The 26933-nt window shown below is 44.5% G+C and overlaps 1 protein-coding gene across 2 annotated transcripts; it reads right to left on the bottom strand.

Moving 5' to 3' along the window:
- Nucleotides 1-1976: 1976 nt before the first annotated feature.
- LOC126995734 (uncharacterized) lies at nucleotides 1977-26662 on the bottom strand. 2 transcript variants are annotated; one of them, XM_050855588.1, is made up of 4 exons: nucleotides 25551-26662; nucleotides 4410-4565; nucleotides 3984-4077; nucleotides 1977-3439 (listed from the first exon to the last, which is right to left on the bottom strand). In XM_050855588.1, the coding sequence occupies exons 1-4, from the start codon at nucleotides 25989-25991 to the stop codon at nucleotides 3315-3317; spliced, it is 816 nt and encodes a 271-aa protein (XP_050711545.1). In that variant the 5' UTR covers nucleotides 25992-26662; the 3' UTR covers nucleotides 1977-3314. The 2 variants fall into 2 exon arrangements, with proteins under 2 accessions (XP_050711545.1, XP_050711546.1); XM_050855589.1 differs by lacking the exon at nucleotides 3984-4077.
- Between the last annotated feature and the right edge of the window lie 271 nt (nucleotides 26663-26933).

Genomic DNA, 26933 nt, shown 5'->3' with positions numbered 1-26933 from the left:
ATTTGGGAATTTCATCAAAAGTCATTAAGAAAAAAAAACTCCTTCGGGTACCGGTACCGGTACTAACGGTACTTGAGTTTTCGGTACCAATACTACCGGTACTCATATTAACAGTGCTTGCCCATCCCTAGTTGGGAACCCTTGGTGTGGAACCTACGTTTTTTTTTTTTTTTTTTCGGTAGTTGTGTTCTTGATACTTAAAAAAATCCCTGTCAAGGTGGTCTCAGAAACGTACGTGCATGCACCAAAAGCAGCACGAACTGGGAGGCTATTTATTTGTTTCATTTTTTTATTTTTTTTGCTTGAATCACTTGCTGGGTGTAAACGACACTTGGCGTAATTACTCCCCTTTCAAAAATACTAGCACACGTTACTAGCCTCTACTTGCCCCGCGCACCCTACCGCAGCCCCAACATCGTCTGTTTGTTTGAAAATACAATTCAAGGACTTTTTTTTTACTCTTGAAAATAGGGAATAATGTTTACGAAAGTGCGTCGCCTCCTCTGGCGACGGCCGCGGCGACGCTGCAGCCGGTGTTGCGAGAAAGACCTCCTCGCTGAAATAAGTCACATATACATGTGTGTGTGGGGGGGGGGGTCCAGGCCCCCCCTGATTAGAAGAGGGGGTCGAGGGGGGCGCAGCCCCCCCCGTTAGTAGGTCGTAAAGTTCGGTTGGAGTAGTTTATATATGCTCCCCGACCCTAAACCCTCTGCGAGCTATTTTACGGCAGCGGCGGCTGCAGCGTCGCCGCGGCCGCCGCCAGAGGAGGCGACGCGCTTTCATAAACATTATCCCCTATTTTCAAGAGTAAAAAAAAAGTCATCGAATTGGATTTTCAAAGCGTTTCCATGACTGTTGAAGGTTTGTAGAAAAGATATATGAAGAGATAGTGATGTTTCATAAAGCAGATTATGAGATACTGGCACGGACCTAAAACGAATCTTTACCAAAGTCTATAACTGAGGTAATATCGTATTTAAGTCATAAAAGTGATGATGCATGGCGACGGCAAAAGTCAACACTAGTTTTGCGGGAACTATTACCATGCCACAGTTTGGGAACCGCTGCACCACGCAAACTTGTCATTAAATTTTGTCAACTCACAATTTTCTATTGCCTTAAATCCTCGGATAATACCGAACTTATTGTTGCCATCTCGCGGGAGGTTAATACTTAGCGTTGTATTTGGGTCTCTGCATGCAGTGCACTAACTAATAGCTTCCGTAAAATTTTAAAAAAATCAGTATACTACTAACTGTATAAAGTTTATGCGCAGCCTAGCACATCACATGTTGGCATCGGGGTAGGTACAGTTCAGGGCTACTGACGGCAGAGTAGGCTACAATACTCTATTCCATGATTCCCATCTTAAAAGATCTTGTATTTTTTTTCCTTACATTCAATGTCCCTTTCAACCCTCCTGCATAACTTACACCCGCCTCTACTCGTTCTGTTACTACGAGGTTACTCATTAACCTCCCCAATTCTCCCAGCCAATTCTTTTGTTTCTTTCATCATTTAATGTTTATCTGCATCACCCTAAACCTCTCTCTGAATGTCAGATCTTAGCACTTACATTCAAGACTGGTGAAGGCGTAGGAGACAGGTAAACGAAGACGGGAGGTACAGATGAGTAGCGTAGCGTGCATCCAAACCACGGCCTCCGCGCAGACTGCCTCGTGACACACTGCTTGAGGCTGGTTCAAATAAGGGAATGTTTCGAGACCTTGCTCGTTCAGATTCAGGTTCGGATCGACTTAGCGTCCCAAACGGTCCTCACGCGGTGTGTGTGTGTGTGTGTGTGTGTAACTCGTCATGACTTCCTTATAAAACTGTGTAAATTTTCATATAGTTTTGTAGAGCAACATGACATATCACCGAACCCGTTAATCTGAGGTCACCGGTAAGCCTGGTTGCATGAGGACCTTGAGTGCACATGTGGAAGTCTTGGTAATGAGGGTAGTCAGTAATCAGTCTTGTATATAAAATATTTATTGCTGACAATCTCTGACACAAGGCACGAGGTTTCCCGTACCTTCGCAAGATTATTTAGGCACACCTGACTTGGCGCTTCCGGTCTTGTATCCTTAAGGAGTCAAGGAAAATAAAACATGCGGGAATCGATTGGGGTCAGTGGAGAGACTGCTTTCATAATATTTCCAAATTGTATAGGTCCGAGACAAGCAGCCCCTCTCATAATATAAAAGGTGAAAAAAGGAAACACGGCCACACTCACAGGCGAGGCCCCGTAGGTTATCGAACTGCCGAGAAAAGTTACTGTTTGCAAAAGCTACAAACGAGTCAGGAAAAAATTTACATCTTGAAAGAGTCACACACACACACACACACACACACACACACACACACACACACACACACACACACACACACACGCAATACCCACGGGGAGAGAACCTGCTTTCCCCTTCCACCATTTGTATTAACTGACCGTCTGGTGAGTCTGCCTAGTGTTAAGATAACAGTCCACATTTAATATTTCACTTGGTGTATATATATAAAAAGTATTTCACACAATCACTCTAGGCTATAAAAATAACAATGTATGGTACACATCAGACTTGTGCTAGTGGTGAGCGAGGAGGCGGTGGCGGGGCAGGGAGCGGGGAAGCCCCAAATTAATTATTTTTGTGAGTAGCATAAAACTTCAAACTAATTTCTGAAATATGATGAAAACTGCTTGAATATATGAAACTGTAATGGTCTTGACAATGTTGAGTTCGTCTTTCGTGAATAGGATGAAGAAAATACATAAAATATTTTTTATTTGGGTTAATTTCGTCTTCCTTATATATGATGAATGCACGAAAATATAAAACTTTATTATTCTTCAAGATAATTTCGTCTTTCTTAAATATGGCGAAGAAGAATTCATGAGAGAAAACAGAACTATAATAGTAACCTGGCAAGGTTAATATAATTTCTTAAATACGACGCAGACCGCACGAAAAAAATCTATTAATCTTGACAACGTTTATTTCGTCTTTCTTAAATATATGGTTCTCTATCTCACGCACCTTGAAACTATGGGTTATAACATGCGATCATTTTCACAGAGGTCTTAGTACTAATGTAACTTTGCGTGCTGTCGTACTTGCCTACCACAGCAGAACTTTAATACACGACGTAACCTTGACCTTCTCTCTCTCATACAACTTAGGAAGTAGTACCTTCATGACCCGTTCTCGACACCAAAATTCATAACAAATCGTAACTTAATCTTCTCTCTCATTCACACGGGAAAATAGTAGAACGATCCGCTTCCTCCCCACCATCCTCCCACCACGTAGCAGTCACTAAGAGGCCGCCGCCATCTTGAGCTTGGACATCATGAGCAACTGTAGATAAGCGCTTTGCAGGGGTCTGTGGCGGGCCAGCAGCAGCAGCGCGTCCTCGAGAGGGAACCACCGCCTGCGCCGTCCTGTGATTGAAGACAGTTGATTAATGAGCATGTCAGGTTTAGTGTGCCTATGCAATTCACAAAGCATTACACGGCCTTGTTCATAAATATGTTACTCCCGTATTCACTGCTTTATGTTACTGAAGTACTCGTGACGTGTATGCTACGGAGGTGTTTATGAGTAAGTGTAATCTGTCCGTGAGTACATGTCACTGTTGTATTCCTGTGTGCCGTGTTCGTGGGTGACTACTTCTGCTGTGTTCCTGTTTGACGAGTTCGTGGATGAATGATATTATCTATGTTACGGCCTTTAAAATTTGTTTATATTAGAGGCCCTATTAATGTTGTGTGTGGGGAGGGGGGGATCTGTGTGTGTGTGTGTGTGTGTGTGTGTGTGTGTGTGTGTGTGTGTGTGTGTGTGTTGTATAAAAAATAAAAGTTAAACTAGATTATTACGATCTTAATATTACATAGACTAAAAATGTCAGTTAAATGATATGTCCCCGCAGCGTGTTGTCCACATGAAGGGTCAGCCCTGAGCCCGGCCGCGAGGCGTCCTGCTCACCCAGTCTGGCCTCGGGGAAGTCCTTGTGCTCCTTGGTGACCACGAAGACGAAGACGGCGGTGCGGTGCTTCTTGGACCCGGAGTGGTGGCAGGACTGGCGGGAGACACGGCGAGAGTAAGCGTACAAGACTCACTGTGGGGCCCTCCTCTCCTCCCCTCACTCCTAATGCCACGCCACCCCCACCCCTCCCTGCTACCCAACCTGCTATCACCTCCGCCGCATGGGTACCTCTATCATGCTCTTACCTGAACTGTCCTCACTGTTGTACCCTAACATGCGTCCCCCACCCTAGGCCCAACCCTCTGCCGCCCCGTTCCACAGTCTCGCCCCCACTGGCCCCAATCGCAGTCCTTACCTTGGTCCTCACTGTTATTCCCTAGCCCATACCCTGCCTTGCCCCAGCCCCACGCCGCCCCGTCACTCACCTCAAACAGCCCCAGAAAGCGCTCCACGACACCCTGGATGCCAGCCTCCTCCCACGCCTCTCTGTGTGCTGCGGCCACGGCCTCTTCGCCAATCTCCAGCCCCCCGCCAGGCACCAGCCACGCGCACGGGTCCTTCTTACTCGTCACCAGCAACACCTGCAATACAAACTGTGTCACTTGGGGAATATGTATTAGTTTAGCTACCAACGCACCATTAGTATTAGTGTTAGTAACAGTAGTATGTGTCGCTTCTGTAGTATAATATGTGAATTACTGATCGAATGAGTGTCCTTGTTGTTGTCGTCATCGTCGTCGGTTTGTCATCGAATATGTGAGAGAGAGAAAGGTAACCTGAGGCCGCTGTTTGCTTGTGGTTGCATTAATAACGGTACGTGCCTCGCATCGGGGGTCCGGTAATGATGTTCTTGATGCATTCCTTGTGCCTCTGCTGCATGTTAGGATCTCTACAAACAAGCACTTTACGAAACGATGACTCTGTGTGTGTGTGTGTGTGTGTGTGTGTGTGTGTGTGTGTGTGTGTGTGTGTGTGTGTGTGTATTTACCTAGTTGTATTTACCTAGTTGTAGTTTTACAGGGCCTGGGCTTACGCTCGTGTGGTCCCGTCTCCATATCTGTATTTGTCCCGTTTTTCAATGTGTGTGTGTGTGTGTGTGTGTGTGTGTGTGTGTGTGTGTGTGTGTGTGTGTTTTAATTAAGTTTTGTCAGTTTTAATCAGCAATTATAAGGACCGAGAACGATGTGACGAGACAAATAACTGTTGGGATAGTCTAAACTGGCTGGTAACGTTTGTTGGGTCTTATCGACTAACGGAACGATAAAAATAAGTTGTTATAAACTGTTGAGTCTGCAGCTCGTGTTTACTGGTGGGCAAGGCAAGGCGTGTCTCCCGGTGACGTGAAATCAATGGCGAGAGGTGAACGTCTCGGCGATCCTGTCGGTGCTTGTGTCACGTATCGCGGGGGGATGGATGGAGCGGCGAGGGCGTGAGCACCGATGCCTGACGCACGGAGGACTGAGATAGGAGTGTTGCTAATGTAAATGCCAAGATGAAAGACGGACACGAGTTGGATCAAAGTGAAAATAAGGTCAGATATGAAAATGAGCTATATAAAGATAATTTCTGAAAAGGTTGAAATAGTTACATTTTATATTTACATGCTATTATATAGATATTTCTTAATTCAAAATTTTGGTACCTTCTAATTTATGAATGTCCTAAAGGAAATTATCCTGTTATACATTAAAACTCTTTGGTTTCCATTATGCTGTCCCAATCCAAGTTCCTTTAGTTGTCTCCAATAAGGAAGGTATTCACATTCTTGCACCCTTTACTACCTCCTGCATTATTGTGGTCGTGTCCCGTCTCCTGAGGCAAGGAGACCTATGCTAGGCTCCAATGGTTAGTGTTCTCTTCCTATTGAGAAATCTACCCAAACTGGTTCAAGTTTAACTTTGCCCTTGAAATAATGGAGATAAGAGGTAATGTATGTATCAGTGAAATTTCATATTTTGTTCAGTTCGTCAAATTTGAAAGTAAACCACAGTTGTTTTTGGAATGCGTTACTCTTTGTGTTGCAAGAAACTTCAACCGTTACTTGCCAGGAAGAACTTGTGACTCTGCCTGGCACTGTCCCAGGTGACGACACTAACCATTAAGAGCACACCCCACTCAGAGAGCAGTCTCGATATTGAGCCACTCGGCCAAGCACATCAATAAAGGAAGTTTTACCGAACACTCGAGCAAAGTAAAAGACGAGCCGCCTGGGCACGTGGGATACTATCGGCCTGCTCCCCGGGGTCCATAAGCAATACCATGCATGCATATTGGGTGTGTTGGGTATAAGTTATGCGCATCGTCCTACCACGTGGCAAGGGTTGTGTGGGGCGGAGAGCAAACACTCCCTCTGACACACGAGCCGCCCAGCCAGGGTCACGGCGACGGCAGCGGGCGACCTTGGGGCATAAAAGTTCAAATGATGTTCCTCTTGAAAGTGTCCTTCGTAGGCTTCCGGGGTGACGTGACTTACTCGATGCTTAGGATGTGAACTTCCCTTTTCACCATTTTAAGTTCTTCTGCGTAACCCTCCTCGTGAGTTGCCCCGGAAAGTGTGTTTGCCATGGTCACACAGTTCCCTTCACTTGTTGCCTCAAACCTATGTCCAGTGCCTGAAACGTCTACTTTTCACGGTTCCGCTTTTGTAAAGAGTCATGTATACCTTTACCTTGTCCCCTCCTGTGCCTCCCTGCGGTTGCTGCCTTGGCAATAAGAGCATCCAGTTTTTGCGGCACGTTATTGTGGGCGCCAGACAGGAAGGTAGAAGCGCTCCTCTCAGCTTTTCCTTCACTCTCCTATGCCTTATCCTCCCTTCCCCTTCCCCTCCCATTTGACATGTCAGTGCGGCCAGGTGTTCATATTTGGCCCAGTCATGCAGCAGTCATGGCTAGGTCTGGGGGAGTGGCAATGGAACACGGGTGGCGAGAAATCCAGGTGCTTGACATAGGTATTCAAATACATTACCGAGATCTCAAGGGAAGGAAAAAGAGTGATGGAGAGGTTTGACATTTATTGGGCATATTGATCACACATGTCATAACTCCACCTTCCCTCCTCCCTCTCGTCGTGCTAAAGGAATACTTCCCGATGCAGCCCATTCTTCTTCCCCTCCCCCCTCGCCACCCTTGGTCCTCGGTTCAGCTAAGGTACCAGAAAAGAACAACTGACGTCAGGCGCTTCTAACTTGGAAGCCCATCAGAGGAGCCAAGGCGGGAGGGTGGGAGCGGAGACTTGACCTGTCAGCTGGTGCCAACACAGAGGGTGGCGAGGGGCGTGTCGAATCTGGTAATGGGAACCAGGTGGCCAGAAGCTCGACATCATATATGCATATATGTATACATATATATATATATATATATATATATATATATATATATATATATATATATATATATATATACACACACACACACAGAGAGAGAGAGAGAGAGAGAGAGAGAGAGAGAGAGAGAGAGAGAGAGAGAGAGAGAGAGAGAGAGAGAGAGAGAGAGAGACTCCAGCGTGTTGAATTAGTTTCCTTGCCTCGTCTACAACCATTACCGTCACCTTATCTTCAAGGCGAATATCACGGAGAGCAACGTCACGAGTGTTCCCTCGCCGCAAGTCGCAAGCCCCGGCCAGGAAGTACAACGCTCGTAACGCCTATCGCTGCGCCTTACGGCCTCACCCTCGTGCCTCGGCGACGCGAATAGCTCCCACGTGTTTCCAGCATGATAGTGGTTATCTGTGTGTGTGTGTGTGTGTGTGTGTGTGTGTGTGTGTGTTTTCTTTGGGTACACGTAAACAATTAAAACTCTCTCTCTCTCTCTCTCTCTCCTCACTCATTCAGCCTTAGTGGGTCGAAGGGGGGGAGGGGGCGGCGTTGCAACACTCCTCTCTTCCTAGTGCCATTCTTCCTCTTTGCTGTCCGCCCCACACAACCCAGGCCACAGAGGGGAGTTCGGATAGCCTGACGGATGCGTGGCTCTCGGATCGAAGTCAATAACCTTTGTTTTCCCCCAGTGACTGAGGACTACAGCGTAAGGAGAGGTTACAAATTCAGTATGTTATCTTTGTGAGGTGATCTATAGGGACAAGTAAAAAAGATGTTGATGGAAGTAAGAATAGGATGGGGAGCAAGGAGAGGAGGTCATAAATTCAGTATATTACATTATTTTTACGAGGATGTATAAGGAGACAAGTAATAAGATATGTTTTCTTTTTTTTTACGCCCTTGCACTGTTTCCTCTGCTGTAAAAAAAAAATTGAGGTAGGGAACAAGGAGAGGAAGTCATAAATCCAATATAGTTCAATTTTTTCTTACGGTGATATAACAGGGAGACAAGTATGTGAGGTATGCTTTTTTTTACTACAGTGACAGCGCGCAGAAGGGAACATGAAGGGGAAAGAAAACAAATCCAGTGCATCGTTGATCTTTACGGTGATATAAAGAGTGAAAAAAAATGTTAGCAATGTGGAAAGAGACACGAATGTAGTATGATGCCTCTGTTTCTACGATTATATAAACAACTATGGAGCCAAACATAAGATTGACTGATAGTTTATTATTGCAAGTGAACAACAAAGGAGAAGGGAGGAACATGCCATCCCAACCCCCAGGCAGTACATAGTGTGATTATACAACTAAGGAAATATAAGAATGGAAGAGAAAGAACACGAATCCAATACACTGTTGATGGCCTACAGAAAGACTACAAAATATGAATGCAAGTGGTCGGAAATGATAACTTATTTTTGCGTTCTCCCTCATGAATCCGGTGTATCAGTGTTCGATGAAGATAAAACAGAAAAAAAATATAGAACCATAATCTGATATTCCTGGAACAGATTTGAAGGGAATAGCCTAGGTAGGGAGAGCTTGTGCGATGGGCCTCACAGTTTTATTCTCTCTCTCTCTCTCTCTCTCTCTCTCTCTCTCTCGCGACCCTGTAAGTATTATTTTTCACACTAGCAAATGGTCAAGCACTTACATTCGTCCTTGATTTAGCGTCATGTACACTACTTATTCGAGTCTGTCCATCAGTCTCATGTCACAGATAGTAGTACTGGGCGGAAATTGGCCTTGGTGACTCTCTCTCTCTCTCTCTCTCTCTCTCTCTCCCCGCTGTAACAGACGTCTCTTTAGCACAGATAGGCGCCTTAATGATCATAAAGAAGATAAAACGGAAAGGAAAAAAGAGATTCTGAGCCGTTGATGAAGAGGAAGCGAACCCAAGATGGCAGATGTGTGAGGGTAGCCAAGTCTCTCTCTCTCTCTCTCTCTCTCTCTCTCTCTCTTATACGTTTTCCCTTTCTCCTTCTCACTCTTTCTCTTCTTCCTCTTCCTATCTTTCCTCCTCCTCCTCCTCTTCTTCCTCCTCCTCCTCCTGCTCCTCCTCCACAACACACCAACAGACGCCCACATACAACCCAAGTCTGCCCAGAAGGAAACATTTAACCAGCCAGAGAGAGAGAGAGAGAGAGAGAGAGAGAGAGAGAGAGGGGGGGGAGGGAGAAAGGAATAACAACTGTGTTTACCTTGTGTGTGTAATGATGATGATGATGATGATGATAATAATAATAATAATAATAATAATAATAATAATAGAATGACAGAAATAAGGATTGGTGAAGCGACAATAAGGGTGTCTGATACGTAGTTTGCTGAGTATTTCACGAAGGTCCTGGTATTTCACAGGCGGTAAAATTCCTGACAAGTCAACGAAAGGATCAACGCTTCTCCCTGTCTCTTCCTCTCCCCTTATCCTCACTCGCCTCTTTTCATCTTTCTTTCCTCCCTGCTTTAAACTCGCTAAACTGCCACTTCTTCACAAACAGACAACTAAGGATTGACTATATTCCCTTCCTCTTTTTCTCTTCGCCTCCCCTTCTCACTCTGCTTCTTTCCATCTTTCTTTCCTCCCTGCTTTAAACTCGCTAAACTGCCACTTCTTCACAAACAGACAACTAAGGACTGACTGTATTCCCTTCCTCTTTCCTCACACGCTTCCTTTCTCCTTATTACCTTCGTCAATCTTTGTAATACTTGATGCACGCGTCGCTCCTTCCTTGCGGGCCGACATCAACAATCCCGCCTGCTTTATACTCGTTAAACTGCCACTTTTTCACAAACAAACAACTAAGGACTGACTGTATTCCCTTCCTCTTTACTCACACGCTTCCTTTCTCCTTATTACCTTCGTCAATCTTTGTAATACTTGATGCACGCGTCGCTCCTTCCTTGCGGGCCGACATCAACAATCCCGCCTGCTTTATACTCGCTAAACTGCCACTTCTTCACAAACAAACAACTAAGGACTGACTGTATTCCCTTCCTCTTTCCTCACACGCTTCCTTTCTCCTCATTACTTTCGTGCATCTTTGTAATACTTGATGCACGGCGTCGCTCTTTCCCTGCGGACCGATATCAATAAAATACCAGACGGAGGGAGACACATGCACAGCTCTCAAGTCCATACATTCAGACACTCGGCTCTCACAACTATTTCCCCAAGGCCTCAAAGGTCATTAGTCGGGTTCGCATAAGTGTTTTCACGTTCATGGTCTAGAAGCCTTGTCAAACTACCAATAAGCTCACAAAACGATACCCTTGGAAATACCCACAACCTCTAGGAAGGCTTTGTTAAATGTAGGTGTGAAGGCTCGGAGAGGTTTGGAAATATGGCCTTTAGTTAGCACCGTCAGGAGGCTAACCACGGGGTCGTGAACGTACTGAGGTTGAAAATATAAAACTGGGGGTCACAGTGAGAAAACCTAGTTAAGTTTGAGGAGCGTTTTTTCTACTAATCTATATACGTAACGTCATGGCTGCAAGTAGGAGTCAGTTTTACAAGAAGGGTCTGATGTTTTGTCCATTGAACGCTTCATTGTGAGTGCCCCTTCTTGCACACTGTCATCTGATATTCCAAACGTCATATTAATCTTTAAGAAAAACAATGTGGCTGATTTGTCTTTTTTATGGGGCTGATTTGTCTTTTTAAACGTCGTATTAGTCTCTGTTAATAATAATGTTGCTGAGTTCTCCTTTTTACTTAATTTTCAAGGCGTGGTAGTTGGTTTTGTTGAGTTTTTTATTACACTTCCAACGAGTGAGTTTGTAATATATCGACTTAGCTGTGAAAATCCAACACTTATACAACTAACGGGCTTTTTTTCTATTATTGTTTCCTTTTTTTTTGTGCCCTTTGTTGTGAAAAAAAACAACTCCGTCACAAAAATGGAATTAAAAAGCCAAACTAGCCACATAAAGTTTAAAATATCAGGCGTGTAACTTAATTTGACCTTTGCTAATCTGCGTGGACTAAATCATCGGATATCGAGATGAGGCTACGGAAAACACATGTCTAATCATTTCACAAGATTGGTGTGGTGATTATTTAACGCAGGATATATTTCACGTACCTCGTTTTCACTGTTCCCTCCTCCACCATCCTTGCTGCACACTCTCTATATAGTACCTAACCTTTACTGATCTGCGGGAGGTAAATTGACTTCAGGACACGGAAAGCTCACGTCTCTGATAGTTTCACAAAACGGGAATGGTGGTTATTCAAGGCACGATTTCATGACTCCTCGATTGCACTTTTCTCTCTCCCGCCTCCCTTCCTCCACGCCATACCTAACCTTTCCTGATTTGTGGGGTATAAGCCGAGTTCAGGACACGGAAAACTGGACTCTAATAATTCCACAAGACGGAGATTATTCAACGCACGACATAATATTTCCTGAGTCCTCGTTTGCACTTTTCTTTCTCCCCCGCCTCCCTTCTTCCACGCCATACCTAACCTTTCCTGATTTGTGGGGTATAAGCTGAGTTCAGGGCACGGAAAACTGGACTCTAATAATTCCACAAGACGGAGATTATTCAACGCACAACATATTTCCTGAGTCCTCGTTTGCGCTTTTCTCTCCCCGCCATCCTTGTTGCACCCTACACTTAACCTTTTCTGATCTGTGAGGGGTATAAGATTAGTTCAGGCCACGGTAAACCAAGTCTTATGATTTTACAAGACCCGCGATGATATTTCAACACACATTATATTTCATGAGACCCCGTTGGCACTTTCTTCTCCCCCGTCATTCTTCCTTCTCCTGCACAGTACCTGACCTTTGCTAATCTGCGGGGGGCGGCGAGTCTACGGAAGTTCATAGTTCATCAGGCTGGCGGGGGACTCGGTCTAGGAAGAGGAACACTTAAGAAACGTCCTTCTCCCTCCCTCCCTCTCACGCCTCCGCCTCACCTCGACTCCGCGACATGCTTCCTCTCATTTCAACACTTCACTCAACTACCGACGAGGAAGAGTTAGACCGCTATAGAGGCTTATTTTCGAGGATAGTATGAGCAGAATAGCTATGCGTTCCTACTTGCCTGTGATCAATAATACCGACGAGGAAGAGTTAGACCGCTATAGAGGCTTATTTTCTAAGCTTATACGAGGAGAATATCTATGCGTTCCTGATTGCCTATGGACTGATCAGTAATATGCGCTTAATGAAGGGGAAGAGAAGAGGCTAATAACGCTCATATTTTCAAACGCTTTCAGCTCTAACAGTCACCATTTTTCACAAGTCCACAAAAAGATTAACTGTGTTCTCATGAGTGTTATTTTTACACTTTCCTGTTGCTCTGTCAGACTATCACTCGGCTCATAAAACTACCCATGGAAAGCCCCACAACCTCTACGGAAGCCTTGTCAAATGTGAGTGTGGTAGCCCCCAAATGTTAAAAAGAAATACGGGCCTTATCGAAACTAATGTGAAAAGACTGTAACTTCCTACTGCCCACTTTCTGGCCTATATATACATCCTGTTTTCTATTCTTGTTTTTTTGCGTATGTTTTAAGGTCACGTGCGGGTGAAGAGAACCCGTGGGCGAAGCGAGCTGCCGTGAGAAGGTCAGGCCGTGAAGAGGATGATTTTTTATTTAATTATACATGAACGAATAAGTTGTCTCGTTTTACACATTTATCATTATTATTATTATCTGCCATCAGCCATGACTGGACTATTGGGTATATATTATTTTTTATAGGCTGTAGTTATATTTGTTTTTATTTCCTTTATTTATCTTAAACATCGCAAATACAAAGTTTAAGTGACATGTTTGAGGGAGTGAGTGACGTTTTAAGGGTGGATTTAAGGGAGTTTAAAGGGAGTGATACATTTTAAAGGGGGTAGGAATTTAATGAAGGGGGACTAAAGGGAATCATACATTTTAAGGGAGTAGGAATTTAATGAAGGGGGTCTAAAAGGAATCATACATTTTAAGGGGGTAGGAATTTAATGAAGGGGGTCTAAAAGGAATCATACATTTTAAGGGGGTAGGAATTTAATACAGGGGGGTACTAAAAGGAATCATACATTTTAAGGGGGTAGGAATTTAATGAAGGGGCACTAAAAGGAATCATACATTTTAAGGGGGTAGGAATTTAATGAAAGGGGACTGAAGGGGATTAAAAGAAGTGATACATTTTAAGGGGTTAGAAATTTATGAAAGGAGACTTAAGGGCGTAATACATTTTAATTAAGGAGCCGAGAATCGAGGGTAGACTAAAGGAAACCACACATTTTAAGGGGCTGAGGACTTAAGGTAGGCTAAAAGGACTGATGAATTTTAAGGGGCTGATGATTTAAGGAAGACTATATTAAGGGACTGGTACATTTTAAAGAGCTGAAGACTTCTTAAGAGAAACTAAAGGGACTCATATATTTAAGAGGCCAGGAATTTAATCAAGGGAGTCGAAAGGGAGCAATACATTTTACAAGGCCAATAATTTATGATAGTTTAAAGGGAGTGAACTGTTAGAGGATGAGAATTCACGGGGGACTGAGAGAAGTGATATATTTTCCTGTGGCTCCTGGGATTCATTGGTTCTACGCCATCTACGATAAATTCTATCTGTCTAATAAATCAGCCCCACGATATGATGCCGGCGTGCCAGCAGACCCGGGGATGAACAACAACACCATTACCGAGGCCGCGCCATGCTGCCCCCTCGAGACAGTGCATGAGTCTACAATTATTTATATTCATGGTCATTTGAAGCGTTTACACTCTATTTATACTCTCTCACGCTTTCTCACATCACTATTTTCATCTTGGGGTGGTTTTACGAGACAGAGTTGCTGGGGATGGAGAATGCTGTGTCTGCGCGCTGTGTGGTATGAGGTGGGCGATGTATTAGCCTACCCTGCTGGGCCCATATTCTAAAACAAAATCGGGGCCTATATACACATCCACATTTGCTAAGGCTCTCGTAAAAGTTGTGGGTATTTCCATTTGTAGTTCTATGAGCCTAGTGATGGTTGACAAGACTTATGCGAATCCGAATAACCTTCTTTGTGGTCTTTGGATATAGTTGTTGGGAGAGCCGAAGGTATCTGAGGTTCTGGGGAGAGAGAAAAAAAACCTTGGGCGTGTCTGCGAACAGGGTGACAGGGCGGAGGATTTTATGCACCTCGCCGTCTACAGGCTGGGGACATCTTTTTGAGTATGCCAGAGGGGTGAAAGGGCGGCTTTGTAGTACTACGATGTCACGTGATCACCTGACTATAGTGGCACGGGCGCCATTATGCTATACGCCAGGGACGGGCGGCATACAGAACTCTCCCGGATGAAGGGATAGATGGCGCCTCTTCCTTGGCTGTGGGTAAGGAGTCTCGCCCTCGTACAGCTTTCCCAGTCACGTTCGTATCCCCTCGTTGTCGGGAAATGAGAGAAGTTGCTTAGGGACTGCGGACTGGCTGGAGGTGGAAGGCGAGGGTTGGTATTCTTAAACGACCCTGTCTCTCACATCAACAAAATCCAAAGGCCAAAACGGAGATCAGTCGGGTTCTAATGAGTGTTTTTGTAGGTTCATGGTACAGAAGAAGGGCCAAACTACCACCAGGGTTATTAAACTACCCCTGGAAAGGCCCACAACTCCTATGAAAGCCTTGCCAAATATGTGTGCTTGGGCGAGAAAGTGTTTAACAATCCGGCCATGTGTGTTTATTTCGTTGTCTTGCAAGTGTTTTGTTTGTGCATGTTTGTGTGTATGCGAATTTAGCTGCAGTGAGACAGAGAGTAACGGACTAGTGGTTGGAAGAATGAGAGTAATGTGACGCCGAGGTTAATTAGAGGATGGGTCTGGGAGCACGGTTTAGGAGGACGTAAAACCCGCATAAAAGTGGAAGGAAGATAAGACAACAGGGAGGACACAAAGGTTTTGATGCGGGTGGGTGAGACCGCCACTACCCTCCCTTGCAATATGTCCTCGCGGTCTTCTGCCAATAGCCACCTCTCTCCCCCCCTCTCCCCCCCTCCTTAAATGTGTATACCCCCTCACTCCCTCCTCAAAGTTCTGGCACGGAGGAAAAGGAATTCTGGGCGACAAGAGGAGGACGAACAGCAGGTGGTAGAGGGGGGGAGAGGAGGGGGAGGGTGAAAATAGAGAAAACACGTTAAAAAAATGAGAGAGAGAGAGAGAGAGAGAGAGAGAGAGAGAGAGAGAGAGAGAGAGAGAGAGAGAGACGCGCGCGATCTCACACACACACACACACACACACACACACACATACACACACACATTGTCCTATGTCCTGTGTGCGACCACTTCCTATTTTCCAAAACGAATATAGAATGTTTTGTATTTCTTCAATATTATCATTTTAACAACATTTCTCCATCAACGTCAACTTCAAGGGGACAGAATTTACCCGCACAATGTGTTTTAATAAGCTAAGTATCACGGTTCTTCATTGTCAGTGCCGTTACCTTACCTTAGACCTTTACGCCTTAGAGAGTGAATGAACCTCCTTAGTGCTCGTAATAATGTGATTGAGGATTAGGAACCGCATAGCCCGTGAGGTGGGGAAGGAGCATCACGATTCCTTATGTGCTAGTTCGAATGAATGATCCTCCCTTGTCCTTATACTATATGAGCTGGGAGGGTTGGGAGACGCATAGCCCGTGAGGTGGGGAAGGAGCATCACGATTCCTTATGTGCTAGTTCTGTTACCCGGGATCATTACACCTTAAAAGAATGAATGATCCTCCTTTGTCCTTGTACTATATGAGCTGGGAGGGTTGGGAGACGCATAGCCTGTGAGGAGAGGAAGGTGGACCACTGATAGCATGGTGCTTGGCGACCGACACTGGCCAGCCACTGATGGACAAGGGACGCCAAGATGAATAGGATTAGCTAAGCTCTCTTGGCTTGTCATCGTATTGTGTTTATTTAATGGAGGTATTTGTTTGTTGAAGCGGTCAAGGAGGAGTTCTGATGGAGCGGGGACGGCTGCCAGGATGGGATGACGGAGGGGCGGAGGGGGGCAAGTTGGTCAAGTGGACAGAAGGGTGATCTTTCTTCGTCGAGACAGACTAGTACAGCACGTTGGTGTCACAATCGACTGCACATGTTTTTTTCCCAATAGTAGACGTCACGGCTGTCACTACGCCAACCACCCTTTATCTTTTATGGTCAGAGAGAGAGAGAGAGAGAGAGAGAGAGAGAGAGAGAGAGAGAGAGAGAGAGAGAGAGAGAGAGAGAGAGAGAGAGAAACACCGCAACGTTTACTATTACTCACTACCACCAAGAGCTGACGACAGGACGGCATAAGTAAGTCAGCGTTTAGGCTACTCACAACCTTATTATGGTAACAAGACATGGTAGACGAGCCGACGAAGGTAATGTGGCTGTCGCTCTCCCCTCAGTGTGTGTGTGTGTGTGTGTGTGTGTTTAAGCCGCCCACCGGGAAACCTCGAAACTGTTATAAGGACGCGGAGTTGTAACCGGTTGAAGTCTCACATGTGGCGACTAATCCGTACAGTAAGTGCCCCAAGGTAAAGAGAAAACATGTACGGTATACACTCTTTAAACTTGATGTGGTCTTCAGCCCCCCTCCCTCCCCCTCCACACACAAACACACACACACACACACACACACACACACACACACACACACACACACTAATCCATGACCACTCACCCTAACACACTGACCTACCATGGCCACTCACTCTAACACACCCTGGTCCTCACCCTTCCCACCCCCGATCCCTCACCCTATCATAACTTGGCCCCTCATCCTTTACCCTAAATCAATGATATTCGTCATCTTGGAAAACTTCGTAACAAAAAGTAAAATAGCAAAGTGTAAGATTGTAGCATTAGAGACACCTGGGTCCTTTGAGGGTGGGGGTGAGCCGTGGTCTTTGTCAGGCGCCGGAAGGTGTTGAGGGGTGACAGATTTAGCGACGGTCCGCCTCTTCACTCCTCAGTGTCAGGGAATAATGCCAACTGACGCGCTTGCAAGCCTACAGCAGACACCCGCTGCACCCGCATTGCTGAGTGAGTGGTTATCGCGGTGAATGTTATATCATCACACTGCCAAATACGGTATGTGTGCTATTTATTGTCCGCCTTTGTACCCTGTGAATAGGAAATAAGACGTGCCGCTATTGCTTACTATATACTGCTTACTCATTGTTGTAACCGTATGTTGGTCGCAGTGTATTGTGCCATCAACCTATATGGATTTTACTACCACTTATATCATCACCGTATATATGTATCCATCACTGTACATATGCCTTTTAGTATCACTTTTACATAGGCACACGCTGGTTCGGGTCTAAGGGAGGGGGAGGCGCGGTGCACATCTCGCGAACGCAACAAATAGTACTATAAACAAACTATAAGATTTGACCAACAAACTCATGCTCCTGTACCTGGTGTATCCATAAACTTGGGATAAGGGTTTACGAAAGTATTCATACATGGACATTCAATTTTACTCCAATCTACATCTATGTCCCTTAATTAAACTAACTGATTGGTTACTGTTATCATCCATACTGGAGAATAGCCTAGGATGCATGTGTATATTTTCACTTGTTGTGCTTATTTGTAACAATATGTAACACTTTATAATCCGTAAGGACGCGTCTCAGTGACACAGCATAACAGTTGGCCGCTCAGCCTGCACAGATAGCGCGGCTCCTCGACGTCTGGCCCTCGAGTCTGGCAAGGAAGAGAAGGACGAGCAGCGAGGTGTGGGTCATCATTGCACGCTCCCTGTCTTCCTCTGTGTGCACGTTCTTCATAGAGCCATCCCAGCCAAGGCCCGCACCAATACTAACACGATTTCCCTTTCATCGCTATTACTTTACCATCATGTTTTCTGAAATTCCCATCATTTGGCACCACGCACACTAATTATCCATGGCTATATAACCGCGTATTCCGAAACGTGTGGACATTGCCGCCGTAAAACCAAGATAATATTAATCAGTGACTAATCAGACAAAATTACTTATTATCAAAATTATATTATATGATTTAGGTAATGTAATACTAACGACTAATGTATTTTTTACCGACTTTTTCCGTTGTTCAGTAAAGAGGTGAGCTGTTTATTCCCGACAGGTTTTGCGACTGTTCTTCCTCTCGTGTTTCCTTACCCCTCCCTTCCACTATTATTATTATTATTATTATTATTATTATTATTATTATTATTATTATTATTATTATTATTATTATTATTATTATTATTATCATCATCTTTGTTGTTGTTGTTGTTGTTGTTATTCCTAAGATATGGCGTTCAAAATACACAGTGTCGTAAGTGACAATTTAGAGGACGCAGTTCCTCCGATATGGACGCTGACGTTGGTAGTCGTCAGCCACGTTATAATATTTACCTAGAGCATGCGTCAATAATTCTAAGTGTCACATGTCTGCCGGAAACGGGATCACACACACACACACACACACACACACACACACATTATAGCACAGTGGCGGTGGGAGATAGGAGTGTATGATGGCACCAGACTTCCCCTCATGCTTCCTGTTCTTCGTTTTGGTTATTCAGGTTGACTAACGAGACGCTTCAGTCCTAAAAAGATGCATTGTTTTCACCCTGGCGAGCCTTCCTGACACTTCTTGGCGATCACAGCTAAGCAGGTGACACCTCTCTCTCTCTCTCTCTCTCTCTCTCCCGTGAAGGCATTCCCAGCTCCTTTCCTCCTCCTCCCTCTGGTCCTTCAGGCGTCAGGTTAGCGCGCGTGCCCTGAATATTATCTCGGTTTTGCCCGGGGTGGCGCGAGCAGTCTTCTAACGCGGAGGGCTTCACTTAACATTATACAAAGGTGTTTCGTTCATTTTTTTCCCCCGACATCTTCCTCTATATTATTCACTTTTTTATATATCCCCTCTGTTCCTCACTTTATACTCCTCCGTGGTGTAGTTGCTCACCCAGGATATTTTCTCTGTTATTGCAGTTTCTCAAATAATGTCACCCAGCTGTTCATTCACCCTTTCGGGCTGGTCGATAAATGGGTACCTGGGGAGACCTGAGGAAAGTAAACTGTGGCAATCCCGGCTTTCACATTGGCCCGCGTCCCGGCGAAACTGGTTCTTACCTACCACAGGATCAAAGTGCCAACGGATTGAAGATGAGCACCACAGCCACGCGCAACTACAGCGTGTGCACCCATGGGTACCCTTATTCATCATTTAATACAGTTTCCTTCCATTCACTGTCTCCTTTGCCATGAATAAAAAGATGTTTGTCTGAAGCAGTATCAATGGCTTACTATGCGAGTCACAACCCTTTCGCTTCTTCAGTCGGCGTCATTACGTCTAGTACATGTGGACGCTGGACACGGAGCCACAGGAACGTAGGGAATAAGGGCGAAGAGGCAGAAGTTGATCTCCCATTGAAGACATTTTGCAGAACGTGGACTTACAATCTTCCGCCCGTCCTCACTGAACAAAACAGCAACACATTCACGTCGAACCCCTTGCTAACAGGTGCTTATGCTTCCTTCCTGCTGCTCGATAGCTTGATTTGTTCCCGAGAATGACCAGAATATTTTACAGATAATTCAACCGCCTTCATGTTTTCATCGTCACTCAGCCGTACCACACCCACTTCGAATCCCTTTCTTATAGGTTCTAATGCTCCTCTATAGCTTGATTTGTCCTCGAGAATGACCAAAATAGTTTACAGACCTGTGACCGCCCTTAAATTTTCATCCTCTGGTTCCTAGCAGGTGAAAGATAATCCCAAATAGAATACGCTCCATTTACCCCCCGCAGAGGCACCTTGTCCTGAGGGGAGGCGTGGTGCGCGCTGCCATCCATCGGAGTGACAGAATGGCAGCGGGAGGCGGGCATGTGAGGGCACGATCCGACTGTGAGGGAAAACACTGCCACACGCCTTTCACTATATATACGACTAGGGAACAGCGCCAGAGTGCCACGCATCTGCAAACCCCGACACAGTACTCGAGGGAGGAGGAGTAGAAGCGTGCACCTTACGTGAATGAGCACAACACCTCTCCGTCGCACCTCCCTCCTCACACCTGTCATCTGGCCGGGAAAAACCACTCGTCTTGGAATACAGGCAACGAGTAACTACAAGTGGCATCGTCTACATTCACTATTTGTAACATTTTATATCTTTTGTCTTCATTATTTATTATTTTGCAGCTCAGAAAATAGTGATGAAAGGAGGGTTAGCAGCAAGCCTTACGTTTGTTTGTTTGTTTGTTTGTCTCTCTCTCTCTCTCTCTCTCTCACACACACACACACACACACACACACACACATGTACACAATGGAAGCCGTGCAGCACGCCACAAGAAGGGGAGAGCCACGACGCGGCATAGACAACGTGAGAACAACCCTAAATACCGACCGCCTCAACACTGAACAAGTCACTCGACCGTCACGTACCAAAGTTTATACTCAAGCAACCCGCACAAGGCAGCAGCGTCCGGTGAAGCCCTGAGGCAACGCTTGTGTGGCGGAAAACCTGTCTTCGTCATGAAATTTTCGTCTTGATATATTATTATGCCTTGTAGTTGTTGTAGTTCCTGAGGTGATAGTAGTAGTAATAGGAATAATAATAGCAGTAGTAGTAGCACCAGCAGTAGCATCAGCAGCAGCAAGTAGTAGTAGTAGTAGTAGTAGTAGTAGTAGTAGTAGTAGTAGTAGTAGTAGTAGTATATATATAACAAATTATTGTAATTACTACCATTTTTACCATTATAAACAATTATTTTGTGACTGATGCTGTTCACTACTACCACCCATACGTGCATTAAACTCTACGGAGTATATCAGCCAGGCTTCCGTGCTTTTTTTCACTCTCATTTTAGAGCCGCCTCACTCCTCTTCGGCACTCAGTCCCCTCCCAGGGCCGAGGGTAATGCACGAACGAAAGCTGGGCTGCATCAAAGAAAGGTAGAAGATCACTGATGTAAAGTGCCGCGTTTCTTAACCTTTCCTGAGCTCAGCATTCCCGCATTTAGACATAGGCATCCCTAAGTCAAGCTTTGAGTCCCTTCTATCACAGAGACTGCACTTCCTGTACGACAATAAAGTTAATAGAAAATAATGTCTGGTTATTTACTTGGTTTATCCTTCAAATATGAGACACACGTAATACTAATAGTAAGTAAGGCCAATGAACCAGAGATAGAATTAAACTTATTCACTGTTTATTGAGAAAACACTTCTGGATCAAGGTTCTGCGGCTGCCGACAGTTGAGCAAACAATTAGGTTGCGATTGCCACAGCGCCAGTGTTAGGCAGTGGATAACACGCAGCCTAAGCATGTTAATATCTTACAGAACACCGAATAACTGACTTTATGTGTGTGTGTGTGTGTGTGTGTGTGTGTGTGTGTGTGTGTGTGAAGTGTCGCCATAAGCAGACAAACGGGTCGGTCAAAGGAGCGGCTGCTGTCAGGGTGACCGCTGAAGCCTCACAAGGTGCACAGGCGGCGAGCCAGACAGTGTCACGGCGGGAGGGAGAGACGCGGGGGAGGGAGGGAGGCGTGCGAGGGTGTGCGAATCAGGAAGAGGAAAGAAAGTGACAGACCATGACTCGCCGAGTGTTCATTCTAGCGTGCAATGAATAACGTCTCTCTCTCTCTCTCTCTCTCTCTCTCTCTCACACACACACACACGCACGCACGCACACACGCACGCACGCAAGCACGCACGCACGTACGCACACACACACACACACACACACACACACACACACACACACACACACAAGTCCAGACATCACTACGACCGACTTTTCTCGAGTCGGGGTTTCTCTTTGGAGGCTACCAGCGACACGTGGGAACCAGCGGACCCTTGCACTATATATGGACAGTCACAACACAGAGGACACAACCCACATCTGTACATTAAGTGATTCGTAAACTTTTACGTAGTCCCAAACAGAGATGACCGTCGATAGGCAGCATCAGTTTGCCCCGCTGCAGATGCCACGTGACTCCCGTGGGAGTCTAATAATCGCAAGACGTGAGGGCCAAGTAAAGTGATAGATGGTACCCCATGCCCAGCGCGAGCCACCGTAGCGGAAGTCACACCTTGGGGCCGCACCAAGGCCGCGGCTGCGCTGCCGATCACGCCGCTTGGATGGTGTGTCGCCTCCATCAAGGAAATGCTCGAACTAAGAGTATAATTGTATTCATCTTTCACTGCAGGAAAGTCTCATACTTCCGACGACTTTTTGAAAGCTTTGAAAAAAAATAATGATAATGACAATCAGCGGGCACGTGTCTCCGTCCAGTGAGGCCTCAGGACCTGTTTTTGTCTGGACTGCTCACGCACGCGTCTAACTATCCGTCTTCCTGGCTTTAACAACAACAGTAAAACTATTTCTGACCATGCTCTGAGCATTGCTGAACCGGTTTGTACTCACGGCAAGGCCACGCAGCAGCCTAACATCACAACACTGCCACAAAACTCTTGCAAAGAATCATCTCAATGCTTTCAGCCGCGTCATGTCAAGACGCGGCCACTTCACAGATATGAATAGCATTAATCTCTCCCGCCGTTTGTGTTAAGGTTGACAGATTTGCTCATACGAGAATATATATATATATATATATATATATATATATATATATATATATATATATATATATATATATATATATATATATATATATACACACACACACACACACACACGTACATCCTTTACTTAGGTCCGGCACTTCCCGTTTCCAGCGTCCTTGGGGCAGGCGCCGCATCCATCCATCCGGGTGGGACGCTTTACTACAATTATCATTCTGCGTGTGAATAGCGTAGCGTGGAATATCTGTTACTCGAGTACATTTTTCAGATGAACAGCACGAATAAGCCTCGAATGTGAGTCATCTATATTCACTTTAATATTTTAACCTGGGCAGATAACTTTGAAAATTTTAAAGTTGTTGCCTCTCAGGGGAGTGAAAACTCATCATGGTTGTTTGGCGGTTTCTAAATAATTTCAGCTTCCTGTACACTGAAACTACTGGCGTTGGCAGTAAGTTTTAAGGGCGAATGTCAGTCTCATTACCTTCTCGGTATGATCGGACCACTAGCGTTGATAGCACGTTCTTAGAGCCAGTGAGTCTTATTGCCTCCTGGATGCACGGTACGCTAACGCTGACATTAAGTAAAGAGGGAGTGTCCGTTCTCTCACTTCCTTCTGTATCCTTGGACCACTAGCGCCGGCAGTAAGTGAAGAGGAAGAGTGAGAGAACGAGTAGGATGACGCGGCATGTGGAGGGCGGGGCCGGGAAGGTCTCGTCAGCTCAAGGTCGTGGCGCCAAGCAAAACTTACCACGCTGATCATTTAATTTTGCAACATATTCTCTATATTATTGTTGGTGCAAACACACTGAAGTTCCAATCGTTGACGAAGGAAAAGAGGCTCCTTATCGGTGACTACTATGCAATCAGGCCTCCAAATGTGGGAAGACAATGATGTCCTTGAAACTGAGCTGTCGAATGTGATAATTAATAAAATGTTACTGATAGAATCCATCTCAATCATAAAAGCTCACCTATGTCCTTTAAGTTAATAAAGATCAAAGATTATAACTATCCCATATCTTCGGGGGCCATTCATGGACAATATTGTATATACATTTTCCTGCCCTGAGCAAGGCTGAGGGTTGCTGGCAATGGCTGGGCAAGTCGTGCTGCCCGGAGGAAGGGGTTAGCACCGTGAACTGTGACCTACGGATTCTCCTCCCCTCACTCAACTTCTTTTTTTCTATTTTATGAACGTAAATGTTGTGAGATTTAGTACCTCTCCTTTGCTAGGGTGATTAGAGGATCCACTGACCTCAAAATAAATCAATAATATTAATATAAGTAAAAACGAAAAATCTATATAACGCTGTGAGTGACTCCATGGATGTGGATGTGATGCACGTAATGCCTGAGCTTACTTGAGTCAGTTCGAGAGTAGGTTACCCGAACCGTTTAACCTTGAGGGTCGCAAGAATAGTGAGGACCTGAACGAAATCACCAAAATGAAAACCATTTTTTAAAGAAAATCACCACAAATTAAAGTTTTCCAACATTGCCCTAGACTCAGGTATCTGATAGAACCCAAGATACGAATATATCGTAAGTTTTCTTAAAAGGTCAATCTGGACCGACTATCTTCAGCCTGTCGTCAGTTACCCGACATACCCATGCTTATACGAATGAACTAATATCTGTTGAAAAAAGTCGACCTATCATTAACATTTAAAACTTGTATGAGCCTTTTTTGTCTTCAAATCTGAGGACGCCACCCAAATACTCCATAATATTTATTAATGCAGCAAGCGGGATCACTGGTTTGAAACTGGGAAAAATTTTAGACCTGTAGGGAATGTACTTAGAAAAAATCGTGAGGCCAGCGTGGAAAAATACCCCTTGTGACATAAACACGCCTGTCCGCTTGTCAAAACCCCGTCGTACGTGCTAGAAATGTTGTAATTACCACCACCCCGTGCCCTAAACGCACACCCGCTAGGAGCCGCTCTTCTTAAGATTATCCGTATAAAAAAAATAGCAATGGTAGTAGTGGTGGTAGTAGCGGTAGTAGTAGTAATAGTAGTTGTAGTAGTAGTGGGAATAGTAGTACTAGTAATAGTAGATGTAGTAGTACTTATAATAATAATAATAATAATAATAATAATAATAATAATAATAATAATAATAATAATAATAATAATAATAATAATAATAATAATATAATAGAAATAATAATAATAATAATAATAATAATAATAATAATAATAATAATAATAATAATAATAATAATAATAATAATAATAATAATAATAATAATAATAATAATAATAATAATAATAATAATAATAATAATAATAATAATAATAATAATAATAATAATAATAATAATAATAATAATAATAATAATAATAATAATAATAATAATAATAATAATGATAATAATAAAATGATAATAGTAGATAATAATAAGATCTTATAAATAATAATAATAATAATAATAGTAATAGACTAATAATAATAATAATAATAATAATAATAATAATAATAGTAGTAGCAATATTAGTATTAGTATTAGTAGCAGCAGTAGTAGTAGTAGCAGCAGCAGTAGTAGTAGTAGTAGTAGTAGTAGTAGTAGTAGTAGTAGTAGTAGTAGTAGTAGTAGCAGCAGTAGTAGTAGTAGTAGTAGTAGTAGTAGTAGTAGTTCTAGTATAAATAGACGCTATGGTAGTGTTAGCCGTACGAGCGGCACACTTACCTCTGTTTCTTCCTTGTTGACACATATGCACGCCGCTCTCCTGATGTAACCCTCCTCGTCGATGAGGCGGCGGCGGCCACAGCACACGCCTTTACTTTTGGATGTCGTCAAACTGTTCCGACTGTTGTTGTTACCCTTGCTGAAGGCCTTGCTGCTCCAGGTGCCGCTGGTCTTTGGCGTAGAAAGAGAGTCTCGGGAAACATCTGAACTGTAGTTAGTCACCGTAGTCGTCGCGGGACTCGACGCATCGCACTTATAAATAGTTGTGGAAGCGACGGTAGTGCTACAGCGTCGCCTTGCGGTTTTAAATGAAGGTAAGGCAGATGTATGTGATGGGCGATCAGTGTCTGGGTAGAGAGATTTCGATCGTGATTTCCTTGGGGCAGCAACGTCTTCCACTTTGCTGACATGCTGGCTGTCGGAAGTGGCTTGAGCGTGCATCCTGAGAGCAATGCAGACGGGCTTTTAATACTTTAAAGTGCACTCTCCTGTAGCATGGAGGTATTTTCTATTCACAGTTGCATGGGAAGGTATTTTAGGATTGGGGAGTCCTTGACTGTTGTGTGGAAGACAGATGGAAACGTGGACGAGGGGGAAAAGTTGAATTACTGTTCGGTTCGCCTCAACCTCGGTAGGGATTGTGCTCCGGGAGGGTGGCAGGTGAAGAAGAGGGGTTAAGTTCTTGCAAGTTAGACCTCCACCAAAACTTTATTTTCAGAGCAACGACTGACATCTGGCCAGACAGACACCGCTTGCTTGGGCATTAAGACTGTAGTTGTGAATTTTCAGCTGAATGGTAATCAAGAGTAACAGGACCTTCGGTATTGGTAAGTCACTGTTGTTCAACGATCACGTAAATTCTCACTCTTACGGGCGTGTCAATGGGAAGCCTGAGTCAAAGCATCATCACTGCTTCCCAGTTGCTTTACTTATTGTGTCACTAACTTTGCTCGTCCAGTTCACCAAATATAGATATCATCGCCTAGCCAGCGATGAAAACTACAGTGAAAGAGATTATTTAACAGGCATAGTAGTTCACACACTCGTAAAGCAAGTGACCACCTCGCCTACTAGACGCAACCCCTGAACGCCACCAAGTGCACTGAACAAAAATTCTAATCTGTGTCTGAGAGACGTAGCCTTGGCCACACTCCCTCGCCTCTTACGTCACGGCCGCCACACGCCGCTACGGGCTGGTCGACACACGCGGCTCTATCAGCTGGAACTGTAAACACGCTCAACTGAGGCCCTATAGTCTCGGAGGGTAAAATCTATCTTAACTTGTAACAGTAACATTTTTTCACATAAAATTTGACAATGATTATTTGAAATAATAATTGAGTGAATAAAAAATTGCATGACCGTTTGTTCTTCATATTTACA

The sequence above is a fragment of the Eriocheir sinensis genome, chromosome 8 (genome assembly GCF_024679095.1).
Source record: "Eriocheir sinensis breed Jianghai 21 chromosome 8, ASM2467909v1, whole genome shotgun sequence".
In the NCBI taxonomy this organism is placed as follows: domain Eukaryota; kingdom Metazoa; phylum Arthropoda; class Malacostraca; order Decapoda; family Varunidae; genus Eriocheir; species Eriocheir sinensis.
The sequence above is the reverse complement of the archived record's forward strand: the minus strand, read 5'-3'. Positions and strand labels throughout refer to the sequence as shown.